General features: G+C 40.1%; 1 protein-coding gene across 1 annotated transcript in view; it reads right to left on the reverse strand.

The window, feature by feature from the left end:
* Positions 1-12,500, reverse strand: part of LOC137986465 (coiled-coil domain-containing protein 40-like) — a 26,346-nt gene that overhangs the window by 12,030 nt on the left and 1,816 nt on the right. The window contains exons 2-9 of the mRNA XM_068833528.1: positions 11,095-11,178; positions 10,792-11,011; positions 7,444-7,601; positions 6,286-6,426; positions 5,895-5,998; positions 3,253-3,496; positions 2,137-2,319; positions 66-311 (exon numbers count right to left, since the gene is read on the reverse strand). Of these exons, the coding sequence (XP_068689629.1) occupies positions 66-311; positions 2,137-2,319; positions 3,253-3,496; positions 5,895-5,998; positions 6,286-6,426; positions 7,444-7,601; positions 10,792-11,011; positions 11,095-11,178 (1,380 nt within the window). The remainder of the gene's footprint in view (positions 1-65; positions 312-2,136; positions 2,320-3,252; positions 3,497-5,894; positions 5,999-6,285; positions 6,427-7,443; positions 7,602-10,791; positions 11,012-11,094; positions 11,179-12,500) is intronic.

Consider the following 12,500-nt stretch of genomic DNA (forward strand, 5'->3'; position numbering starts at 1 on the left):
TAATAAGATATCACCTGTAGTTATCCCACTTCTACTCCTACTGAAATGTAACTACATGTACATACCCCATCTTTACTCTTCATTTGATCAATCCGTTTATTATACTGATCGATGGTGCTCTGTTTTCTCTCTATTATGGCATTTCTTTTTACAATCTCCCCTTCTATCTTAGAGATGGTCGCGTTCTTTTGGTGGATCTCTTCATTCAAGCTGTCCATGATGTCTTGAAGCTGGCGAACCCGAGTTGTGGTGTTAGAGATGTCCAGGATATCTCTGGATATCTCGTTTTCAACTTCAGCAACTGAACTTTCCTGTAAGACAGCCGAGCAAAATTATACAGTACGTTAAGTGGTTCCTGGGTTAAATTAGGTCAAATTAAAGGTAACCGTAGTAAAATCTTGGGGAACTTCATAAGCAAAAGCTTAACGTATTGCAATCGATCGCACTGCAAAGAACAAGTTATTACTTTGTTTTATGAGAAATGTAAAAACTTAAGAATATTGTGGTTTAATCTGAAGCTTTGTGTTGTAAATGTAGTAATGGTGCGGTTTGTTTGCTACGTTAATAGTAAATAGTATGGTAATATAATATGGAGTTAGCCAAGCCCAAAAGCAGAGCTCGTGGGTTATTTATTCTTACAATAAGTTAACCTGGTTTGAGCCTGCGATCCAATCGAAACCCAGACTTGGTAGCGGTCAACGTAGGAAAAAAACAGCTGACCTCGATGAGCCCTAACCTTGAGCTCGCGATATGGTCACGTGATACTGGTGACATTGGCATACATGGACGGGAGGACGTACGTAGGGTGGTACGGTGACCAAAACCAAATTTCTCGCACAGATGGGTTTAATACCATATTTTCTTACCCATGGTGCTCAGCACGCGGAGTTCCGATAACAGTTTCGCATGCTTGAAATAATGAAAGTGTAGGGTGCGACATACAAGGTATCTTCCTACAAGTTTGCCCTTCTAGATGGAACTGTTGCAAGTAATGGCTACTATTTCGCTGACTATCGAAACAAAAAAAAAGACTTAAAATTCATTTGAATAGCCTGCGTAGCTGGCGGAAATAGGGACCTTTAGATTCTAAGACGAGGACGAGAACGAGTACGAGTTTTCACTGCCCGTGTTTAGCGAAAATACTTGGGAAACTTATAACCTGTACAATTAATCGTACTCTTTGTTAGCACTATAGTTTGCTCAATTATTCTTGTTGCTTGTAAATGAGCCTTTTTGCTGATCAAAAAATGCCAAAACTGCTACTGTGTTGTTGACTTGTTTTGACACGAAGACATTTTTGCAAAACCTCGTACTAAAATGACGACGGTATGACGTTTTGTCCGCCAAAATGACGCTGGTTGGCGCGCGCTCAGTGCTGTTCTATGAGAAAATCCCGTACTCGTAGTCGTTCTCGTACTAGAATCTAAAGCTCTCTATTTGTTAGCGCAGGTGGCAAAATAACTAGAGGCCAGGCCGCAGGGAGAATGAGGAGGGGCGCTGTCAAATATTTCACTCACAGGACCCCTTCCCATTTTCCGCGGGGCTTATGCCTCTCGCGCCAACAATACCGCCAACTACGTAGGCTATCAGTTCAATGGAAATCCACTTGTATTCAGCGCAATGCCATCTGTAAGCCACTTCGTACGTCAATAAGAAAAAGGGGTTTGCCAAGAATCTCCTTCGCACAAATACCGGTTTTCAAAGTACGGAGGGACAAAGCCACCACCGTCTGTTCCCCGATTAATTTTTTATTTAAATTGCGGTTTATTAATTATTTTTATCTCAATAAAAATTGACGCCGGTTCCCAGAACGATCGCATCAAAATTAATACGTTCATAAACTTAGTTTGACTGCAACTGTCTTGTAGGTGTTTAGAACCCGGGAAAAATAGGCGCTGAATGGAATTTGGAAAACGCGCGCGTTTTCCAAATTCGAGATATTATTTTGTGTTATCAAGCTACGTATATCTGCTCACACGAAAGTCTATATATTACCCTGGCCACGATTGAGTTAAATGTCGCTAGAAAGCAGTTTTCATTGAGTATCGAGAATCGAGAACAGACTCGAGACAGTCAACTTACTGTAAAGTACATATTTTGTCAAATAAAGGCCCCTAGACATGAACAGGTACATACCAGTTCTGTTGCTCTCCTTCTTAGTTTGTCTGTCACTTTCTTGGTATACTGGGCAGCCTTATCCAGTGTCAACTGACTTCTCATTTTCTCCATGATATTATCCTCTACTTTAACCTTTTCCAAGAATTCGCGCTCAATCTGTTTTCTTAAAGCAGTCAGCTCATTGTCTTTTAGCGTAACTTCCTAGGTTGGTGTAAAAACAAAAACAACAATAACTAAGGGTTTACTTAGGTCGCTTTCTGCTGCTACAGTCCAGGGCTTCAATATTCACGTGTCGTCAATACAGAGACCCTTTAGCAGCCCGCAATTAGCATAGCGATTCTAGGCAAGCTACTTAATTTTAGACTGGATGTTTATAGGGTTTACAAAAAACAAACGAACAGAAAATGTATATACAACAACATTAAAGAAAATAGATATAACAATATTAAAGAAAAAAGACGAAGGAAGGACTGCCATATTTTGAGAAGGGTCCTAAGAATGTGAGGTTGCTTGGCTGCAACAAGATCGAAGGACTACATTGTACATGTACAAGTCTAGAACAAATGGTGCTGATGTTAGAATCGAGATTTCAGACAATAATACTAATGATAATGATAATGATAATAATAATGATAATGATAATGATAATGATAATGATAATAATAGTATTTACAAAAGTCTCAAGCTTTCTTTAATAGCCGAGCAGGAGAGCTCTATTTAAATTGAGGAGACTGTAAATCAAATTTAATCACGTGAAATGGGTAAGATTACTAGAAAACTCAAATGGAATAGGGCTGATCATGTGGCTAGAAGAACAGACAACCATTGGACAACCTGCATTATGTCCTGGAAGCCCCGGGAACACAAAGGGAACCGAGGAAGACCAAGGACGAGATGGAGGGACGACTTGGATAGTTTTGGATAGTTTTGTAAAGCATTGGGACCGTGTTGCGCAAAACATAGACCAGTGGAGGTCACTGGGGAAGGGCTACGTCCAACCATGACATTTAACGGCTGAAACCGACTGACTTATAGCAGAGTAAAGAACCAACAAGCGCAACCCATTTATGAGGTCGTTATTGCAGTTCCCCAGGGGTAAAGGAGTTCATTATCGTCTTTTAATTCTTCACTTACAGTCTCTGCCCTGTTAAGCTGTTGCTCCGTTTCGTGCAGAGTTCTGGTGTACTTGCTGTATTCAGTCTTCAATACTTCCTGTTTATTCTTGCTGACAGCGATCAGTTTCTTGACCATGGAGATATCCGCTTCAATCTTGTTGTGCATGAGGGTTATCTGCTCATTCTGTTCCTGCGCTTTGTTGATCGACTTTCTGTACCCTTCAATCTCTGTCTCTATTGCCTGAATTCTTTGTCTCTGTACACTAAAGAGAACAAAAGGGTAATTTTAATTAACCCTCACACACACATACTTAATTGACCACTCCCCATGGGGGCTTTTCAGGGCCAATGAAACATAATCAACAAAATCACAGAACACAACAACAACAACTGTTAAGAATCCCAACTGGCCGGAGGCAAACTAGTTAGCTATTTACAAGTGCAGACTTAACTGATTAGAGTGTACATGTAATGTGAAGTGCTAGTTTTGTACCCCATATGAACCATGTGAGCGTTAGCCCTGTTAATGGAAATGGGCCCACGCAAGGACAAAGGGTGGGAATTGAACCCACGATCTTCGGGTTAGATCACCGCTGCTCTACCGACTGAGCTACAAGGTCAGACGGGAGCAGGCTGTGGGAACTGAAGATGTTAAAGTCACGGCAATGAACATGTACAAGTCCAAGGAAGGATTACCTTTTACCATTTTTTTCCATTAGTAGGGCTATCGCTCACATGGTTCATACAGGGTACAAAAAAAATAGCACTTCACATTACATCCTAATCAGTTAAGTCTGTCGAAATAATTATAAGTGCTGTACGGCCAACGTTTATAAAAATGTAACCCTTCCTTGTATTTACAAGTACAGCTCAGAGGATGAACCAGGGACCACCAGGAACAAATTCAATGGGTGGTCAGAACGGGTCTTGAACCCGGGAACTCCTGATCTCAAGGCAAGCATCCTTAACCACTAGGCCGCACTGCCTCCTCCATCAAGAAATAAGATTCAAATTTGCAAGCTAAAAATACAACGTTAGTGTGTAAGAATAAAAAAAAAAGAAAATATTTAACATCACAGGTACATGTACATGTACATGTATATCCTATGGTTGAGTTTATATTATATAAATAATCTTACACATAGATCAAATAAAATAATAAAATAATATTACAGTGAATATTACAGTGAGCACTGCCCCCTCCTCCTCCTGATGTGAAATTGAAAAGAAAGGACAAGGATTTCAAGACAATGCTAAAAAAGTCATTCTTAAATACTTTGAGAGGTTAATACATGAAGCTGTGGTGGCTTTGGAGTGGCCAGCACTACTCTACAGTACTTTCAGCCTGCATAAGAAGTATGTCACTTGGCCATTGAGAGGTATTAAACAAGGGATTATCATGTCATGGTAAAATTAATTTGCAGTGTTTGAGAAATCCTATAAATCCACCTGCAGTAATATGGAATTCCTTTAAATAGCCATTAACAACTACCTCGCAAAGTGGAGGTTGGGTGCCTGAGACATCCAGGAGCTTCCATTATTGGCAGCCAGCACCCAGATGGAGACCGCTCCCATGGCTGGCAAATCCAGGCAACCCAGCCATAAGCCCCCACGCGGAGGGAGAAAGCAGGTACCCGTTACACTGATAAAACAGTGGAAAGAAAGGGAGGAACAGGGGAGGGGAGACAGCCTCCAAGGAGTCCCCATGCTCAGGAAAACGCTAATGCTCAGAAAACGCTGACTAAAACGCCAACAAAACTGCTACAACGCCCTATGGACCAAGAATACGAAGAATCCTGGCGCATGCGCATATCTAACAAACTGCTGATCGCGAAGGTACAACTTGTGCTCCTAGTTGTTAACTCCATTAAATTGCATTTAACTTTTTTTAAATAAAAAATTGTTATTGTTGTTGCATTGCAAACAAGGTGATTTGGAGCAAAAACCATAAATGTGAAAAGAGCTGGCCTGACTCGTGTCTTCTTTTGGTCCATCCACACAGTTTTTTGGCTTTGTTCTTTGTTCTGTATTAATTTCTCTTTTGTAAGTTGTTCTGCAGTTTTAAGTGGTTATTGTGAAGTACTTGAAAGTGCATGACATTATGACGGCCCTTAATTAAGCTGAAGTTTAACCTTGAAGTTGATGACATTGTGAATGACAGTGGCGATGAAAAAGTGTTTTTTGTATGACACTCTGGTTTGGAGGTTTAACCTGTTTTTTTAAGCCTTGCTAATTTTCTCCAAAACACTTTTTCATCACCACTGTCATTCACAATGTCATCAACTTCAAGGTTAAACTTCAGCTTAATTAAGGGCCCTCATAATGTCATGCACTTATATTACCATACTATTTACTATTAACAGGTCATTGTTTTACCGAAACAGAAAGTATCCTAAACATTCATAAAAGCAAACCTTAGGCCTAAAAACTTTTCTTTAGGCCTTATTAGGCCTAAAATTAGCTTTTATGAATGTTTAGGATACTTTTCTTTAGGCCTTATTAGGCCTAATTGAGTCTAAGGTTAGCTTTGATGAATGTTTAGGATACTTTCTGTATACAGCTGTAGGTTAAATAATCATTAATGACCTGTGACCTGTAACCTGTGACCTGCCTTTTGTACCTGCCGCAGTGTTTTGCCACCAATTATGTAACATCACTCACCTGAGAGCTTCTTGCATTGCGGCAAATGCCTCATCACGACGCCTCATGCCAATCAAACTGCTATACCACTGCTGCGTGAGCTGTTTTCTCTCCAACTGAAGAGCCTATATACAAAGTTTAATATTAACCCATTGATCCCTCAAACACCTTAGGAATGCCCCTTGTTGATGAGTAGTTTAATCGTCGGGCATTATACAGCTTACAAACTCTGAGAAAAAAATCCCAATTGCTATATATAATTATGTTTTACTCTTTTCACTATTCAGCTTATGATCATGAGATCAGACGTTGTCTTTTCAAGGGACCACGTCCCAAATATTGGAAAAGGAGGAAGCAAATATGGAAGATCTTTTTAATTGTTATTTTAATTATAAGATCCATTCGTACCCACCTCTATTTCTGTGGTTGCCTCTGAAAGTGCCTTTTGAGCAGCTTTGGTTTCATCTAACTGAGCAGCACACTGTGTTTCAAACATATCGATCTCTTCCCTAAGACGATCAACGGTTTGGATCAATCTATCCACAAGAAGGTCCTGTATAACAACATTGAGTTAACACAATTATATTGAGTCAAATTTCCAAAACAACAAGATATAAAAGAAGGTAGGAAAATATTTTAAAGAGTCATGGCTATTCTCAGAGAATCATTGTAGTGAACAAAATTTATTTTAACACCAACAACAATCCAGCGTCCCTAAAACGAGGGTGATAATGAGGTCAAGGATAAGGGTGAGGGTGGGGATGAGAGTAAAATAAGAATTTCATTGTAGGGTGAGGGGAGGGGTGCTAAAGGCAGGACAGTGAAGATAAGATGGGTCTTTGAAAGTTAGTTATGTAGATGGTAAAATTTTGGAGCTTAAGTGAAGCTTAAATTAAAAGCTAGGCCTGGATTTGTTAGTTTTTTACTGGTGAAATTCTTTGGGTGTGCAAACTGCAAAGATCTGACCTCCATGTTCTTGTGTTACACAAATGTAAACCAATATGAGCAAAGCTATGGGATGGCACATGGAAGTAGAATTGCAATTTTATGGTAATTATTAATTTTTACAGGCTGGCATGGAATCTTTGAGATATGAGGTAATGCTATTTAAGTGCATCTTTCTGTAGCATTTTCCTTTTGCAATCTGTGATTTTGAGACATGCATTAAATCTTTCTCAATCACCTGGCTTTAATCGCGTATCTGTTTATTGACCTCTTTAATGTCACTGGCAAAAGATTACATTTTTTGAACAGTGTTGACAGATTTTCATTTTTCGTGTCATTCACAGTACTTCGGATAGATCTACGTCAACCTCGCTTAGCAACGTCAACTACTGTAACATCCTATCCAGGGGGATCAGCAATAATCTGATTCAGCTCATGTTACAGAATCGGGATATTAGTGCTGGCCATAAGGCGCCTACAGTGGCTCATGTGCATCATTGCAAGAGTCACTGACCAAGGAATTAAACTGCCATCTTCATATCTAATTCAAATTCAAACTAAATTAAATGTAATCTCCTAGTCTATTAATTTTATTTGTTTACAGATAGGTCTAGGCAATTTTTACCTGCTTCTTTTTATCCATCTCTGCTTTTGTAACTTCAGTGTCTGCTTTCTCAGCAGCTCTTCGCATGACAGCAATGTCAGCCCTAACATCCTCCTTGGCTTCCTCCATGTAATGCAATCTAGCTGCTATGTTCTCCACTTCGGTTCGTAGTTCTTTCGCTAAATCACAAGTAAACAACTGTTTACTACTCATTTTAATTTCAACAAGAAACAGTGGACTGATGATACAGTACAGGTCGAAGATATGCGGCCCAAAATGCGCGTGTAAAACGCGCCTGCGTGTCAAACACGCACGCGTCTGCGTCTTTGACACGCACATCAAATACGCGCATAAAGCAAAGCTCATTAGTATGTATGAGTTAGCCCATTGTCGACCTATTGTGGTTATATCATTGTTAGTTTTAATAGCTTTTTATTGTATAAATGTATATGGCAATGGCTATTCAGCTGAACATCGTTTGGCAAACCCAGCACCGTGTTTGTTTCAGTTCACAAAAAAAAAAAAAAAGGTAACAATTCGTTCGCGCAATATTTGGGTCGGGCGCATGAAAATGTTAACACTTTCCCGTTTTCAGCACTTTCTTGAGCCTTGTGAACCAGTGAAATGAAAATTGAAAACTTGTCGCGAAATCGTCAGAAGAATCGATTGTCACACATATCAATGTCGCGCGTCTTTGTAAAAATGAGAGGGATACAATCCGCTCGCAAAAACTCGTCTTGTCAGGCGCGTCAAAATGAATTTCATTTCAAATAAGAGGTTAAACAACGGAACATTTTCCCGTTTCAAGCGCCTTCCTACGCTTTAAAGAACCAGAGATATGAAAATTCAAAACTTCTTGTCGCGAAATCGTCAAAAGAATCGGTTGTCTCACATGGCGCGTCGCTTGTCTTTATTGACATAACGTACATACAATTTGCTCGCAAAAACTCATAGTCTGGCACGTCAAAATGAATTCAAATTCCAATAAGAGCGCCAAGAAGGGAACCTTTTCCCCTTTCAAGCACTTTCCTACGCTTTAAAGAACCAGAGATATGAAAATTTAGAACTTCTTGTCGCGAAATCGTCAGAAGAATCCGTTATCACACATGAAGCGTCGCTTGTCTTTATTGAAATAACATACACACAATTCCTTCACAAAAATTCGTCTTGCCTGGCGCTTGAAAATGATTTTTTAAATGAGCTTTAACAGCGCAACGTTTTCCCGTTTCAAGCGCTTTCGTACGCCTTATAGAACCAGAGATCTGAAAATTCAAAATTTCTTGTCGCGAAATCGTCAGAAGAATCCATTGTCACACATATTATTGGCCCAATTTATACTAGAGATGGATAATCCGTCTGGACGAATTATCCGTCTGGCCGTTTAATCCGTCCAGTATAAATACGGGACGAACTGTAAAGCACAGTATTAGTTCGTCTTATAGTTCGTCCCGTTTATACTAGACGGATTATGCATCTTTGTTCTGTTGCCTTTGTTCAGGTACTTCGTTTATGCGAACACATTTTGTATCCTACTGCTAAGAGACCGCTGGCTTTCTGTAACGAGGTGTTCATTCCGGCATCTAAGTTCGTCTGTCGGTGCATTTATACACACAGACGGATTATCCGTCCTGACGGATTATCCACCTTAGTTCGTCTGCCAAGACGAACTAAACAGATAGTTCGTCTTGACGGATAATCCGTCTGTTGCCCGTATTTAAACACGGACGGATTATCAGACGAACTAAAAAATTCTTGCCCAAGTTCGTCCAGACGGATTATCCGTCCCTAGTATAAATTGGGCCATTGACATACAGTAGCATGCATGTACATACAATTCACTCGCAGATAAATTTCATTTGGTTAAGAGGTAAAACAAACAGAACATTTTCCCATTTCAAGCACTTTCTTACGTTTTATGGAACCAGAGATATGAAAATTTAAAGCTTCCCGTTCAGAAATTCCGAACAGATATTTTCCGAAAATTGACGTTGGGTGCCCCTGATTTGTATTTCTTATCAAAACGTATAAATAAGCTTACAACAACGCTTGCAAAAACCTCTTATGTCTGGCTCGTCAAGATAGAGTTTACTTCTAAAACGAAACACTTCTCGTCTCAAGCACTTTCTTACGTCTTACAGAATCAGAGATCATATCACAAAATCGCGAAAACAACAAATTGACGCGTCGCGTGTCTTGTTGAATTAAAACATTTAACACCGGTAACTCAAGTTCGCTTGCAAGCACTGTTTACGTCTGGCGCATCCAAATAAAAATTTCATTACAAATTAAAACTCCAACAACAACGTGTTTTCCCATTCTAAGCACTTGCTTATGACTTGTAGAGCCAGAGATAAGAAAATTCCGAATTTTTGTTTTTCATTCGATCAGTGATTAAATTGTTGAAAGCCACCGAAAAACCCGGGCGAAAAAAGCGGAAAGAAATCGGCTCTTTCTCTGTCGGCGGAGACATCCTTTTAGCGGTGTTAGTAGGAATTGCCTTCTGTTTTGTTTTTTGTTGTGCAGAACAATGCCATAGATAACACAGTCACGCGAGTGAATAAAACAAAGGAAACACGCGCATCAAATGCGCGCAAATGCGCGTGTCCGCACGCGTTTTTCAACACGCGTTTACGCAAAAATTGAGCGTGCGTTTTGCGTGTGCGTTGGCCGCTTATCTCTGACCTGTACTGTACATGTACAATGCACAATAATATTGTACATGCAAATTATTATAAATGTACAGCAAACCCTAAAAACTTTTACTCACAGTACTCTCTGATGTTTTTCTCCTTTAATGCCATTTATTTTTCTTATACTTTCAATCCTTTAAATCACTCACTTCCTGACCTTTCCTTTTTTGGTAGTCTTTTGGTTGACTCCATGTACCCTTGCCTGTCAAAATTAAACCCTCTTCGCCAGTCACTTTTCCTATTCTATTCTTTTAAGTCTTCTACCCACAGTCTATTTCCTGGTCTGCCACTACCATTCTCAACTCTCCTATCCTAATCACCTATTCTACAGTCACTTACCCTCCCTTTCTCCAAGTACATGTATAAATTAATTTTTAGCTTCCTATCCTCTATTCCAGCTATTTTAATGTTTCCCAATACCCATTGTCCAATGTTGTCCTTCTTCATGCAGACAATATTTCAGCCCCCTCTCCCTTATTTCCTTGTCTGCCACCTCCCTCTACCCCCACTGTCTACATCAATCCTACTGCCAAAGTTGCAAATGCCAATCCCCAGTCTTTTCCTCCGTTATCATTTTTTTCCGCCCTTTTTTCAGTCTCTTACACCTTTTCGAATTAATTTCCTGGTCTGTCACCCTCTGTTCATCAGTCTTTAGTCTTAAAACCTCAAGCACATGTACCTTGTTTTCGCTGGTGACTAAGATCTTCTGTGATCTTCCCATGCATTTCTTTTGTTTCATCCAAGAGTTTTTCACATTGAAGTCTGAGTTGATTTTCTGAGTTATAGTGATCATGTTCCTTCTCTAACAGCATTTGCTGCCGAGCAAGTTCTTGCTGAACTCCATAAAGTTGCACACCAAGCTCTTCCCTTTCACGCTTCTTGGTTTTAAGATCTTCTGTCTGCACAACAGGAAGTACATGTATCCTAATTGGTACAGTCAGCAGAATGCATACAAATTTCAAAAGCCATTCAGTCAACTTACCAGTTCCCGTAATTCTAAATTCACTTTTTCTTGCTGCTTAAGAAGGTGCGATTTGTAGGCTGCTTGAAATCTGACCATAAGAGGCTGCAATGTGGTAAACCCAAACAAAGACACATTATGTCACAATAGTGGTATCAGAGATTATAATGAACTTAACTAACCCATTCATACCTGACGCACCCCCAACCATGGAATAAAATCGTCTGGCGGCAGTTGTTCAAAGAATGGACAGCAATATCCAGTGGATAAATCAGTATGCACTGGATAACTCAATTGGTTTTGCTAGTGTTTATCTGCTGGATAGTGATTTATCTGGTAAATAGCATTATCCATCTTTTAAACAAACACAGCCTGGTGTTTAAGTCTCTGCTTACGAGCGAGAAGGCGCCTATCTCCGGTTTAAGGAGTCCCATTTTTTTCTCCCAACTAGCCGCCAATATACTGCGGTATTGGCGTCTCAAAATTGCAATAATTACAGTAGCGAGGAGCAAGGGTTGCACAGTCGGTTAGTGCGTGGCCTTGGTGCATAAGGTCGTGAGTTCGATCCCCCGATCTGACATCCTTGTTTCGACTTCTTTCCTTTCAGTGTAGCTTAAGTACAATGTAGCTTTAAATACCCTTAAAACGGAGCACTGATGGAAAGAGGGGGGTAAAATGAGCGCACCGTCGGCTTCCTGGAAAAGTACTCTCTAGAGAGTAAAGGAACTTCAGACGTTAAATAACGTGTACCTTAATTTACCTTTACCTACAATCCTGGTCAAAACTGTCGGGACAATTCGTGCTTTTCCCCCTCCCCCCATTACAATGTTGATTTTTCACGGTTTCCAAACGCAAGATCCGTTCATCGATCCCTGGCATGTTTCAACATTGTCTGGGGGGAAGGGGGGCGCAAAAAAGGCTGCGAAAGAAGAACAAATGTTGCTCATATAACGATGAAAGCATGTACAGTAAATTCTCTACTTTTCGCCCAAAATTTGACAAATGTCCCGAAGTGTTTTGACCCGGATTGTCTGAAAGTGAGTTTCATCGAATAAAACTGTAAACCGTATCATATATGTCCTCAAAATAGTAAACAATCTGTAACACTGCGTTAACAATTGTCTCATTGTAGTAAAGTCTGTTTTATGGCAGCTTAAGAACCAGCGAAGAACATTTTCAGGAGACTCATTACCAGACTCCTCGCAGTTAGCGGCCGCTTCTCAAGCTGCAGAATCATTTGACCTTGCTAAGCAGAGTTTGATTCCTCACAAGTTCAAGGACAGCAAATCGCGTAGACAATAGAATAGTTCAAAGGAAAGAGCCACATTTATGTCCCTGTAGATTTTGCTTCGCCAAATTTCTGCGCGTCATATTGCTGACAATAATCAGTGTCATACAAAACTGCATTGTCTGTTGCGTGACCCAAG

Source organism: Montipora foliosa, unplaced genomic scaffold (genome assembly GCF_036669935.1).
Source record: "Montipora foliosa isolate CH-2021 unplaced genomic scaffold, ASM3666993v2 scaffold_21, whole genome shotgun sequence".
Classification (NCBI taxonomy): Eukaryota; Metazoa; Cnidaria; class Anthozoa; order Scleractinia; family Acroporidae; genus Montipora; species Montipora foliosa.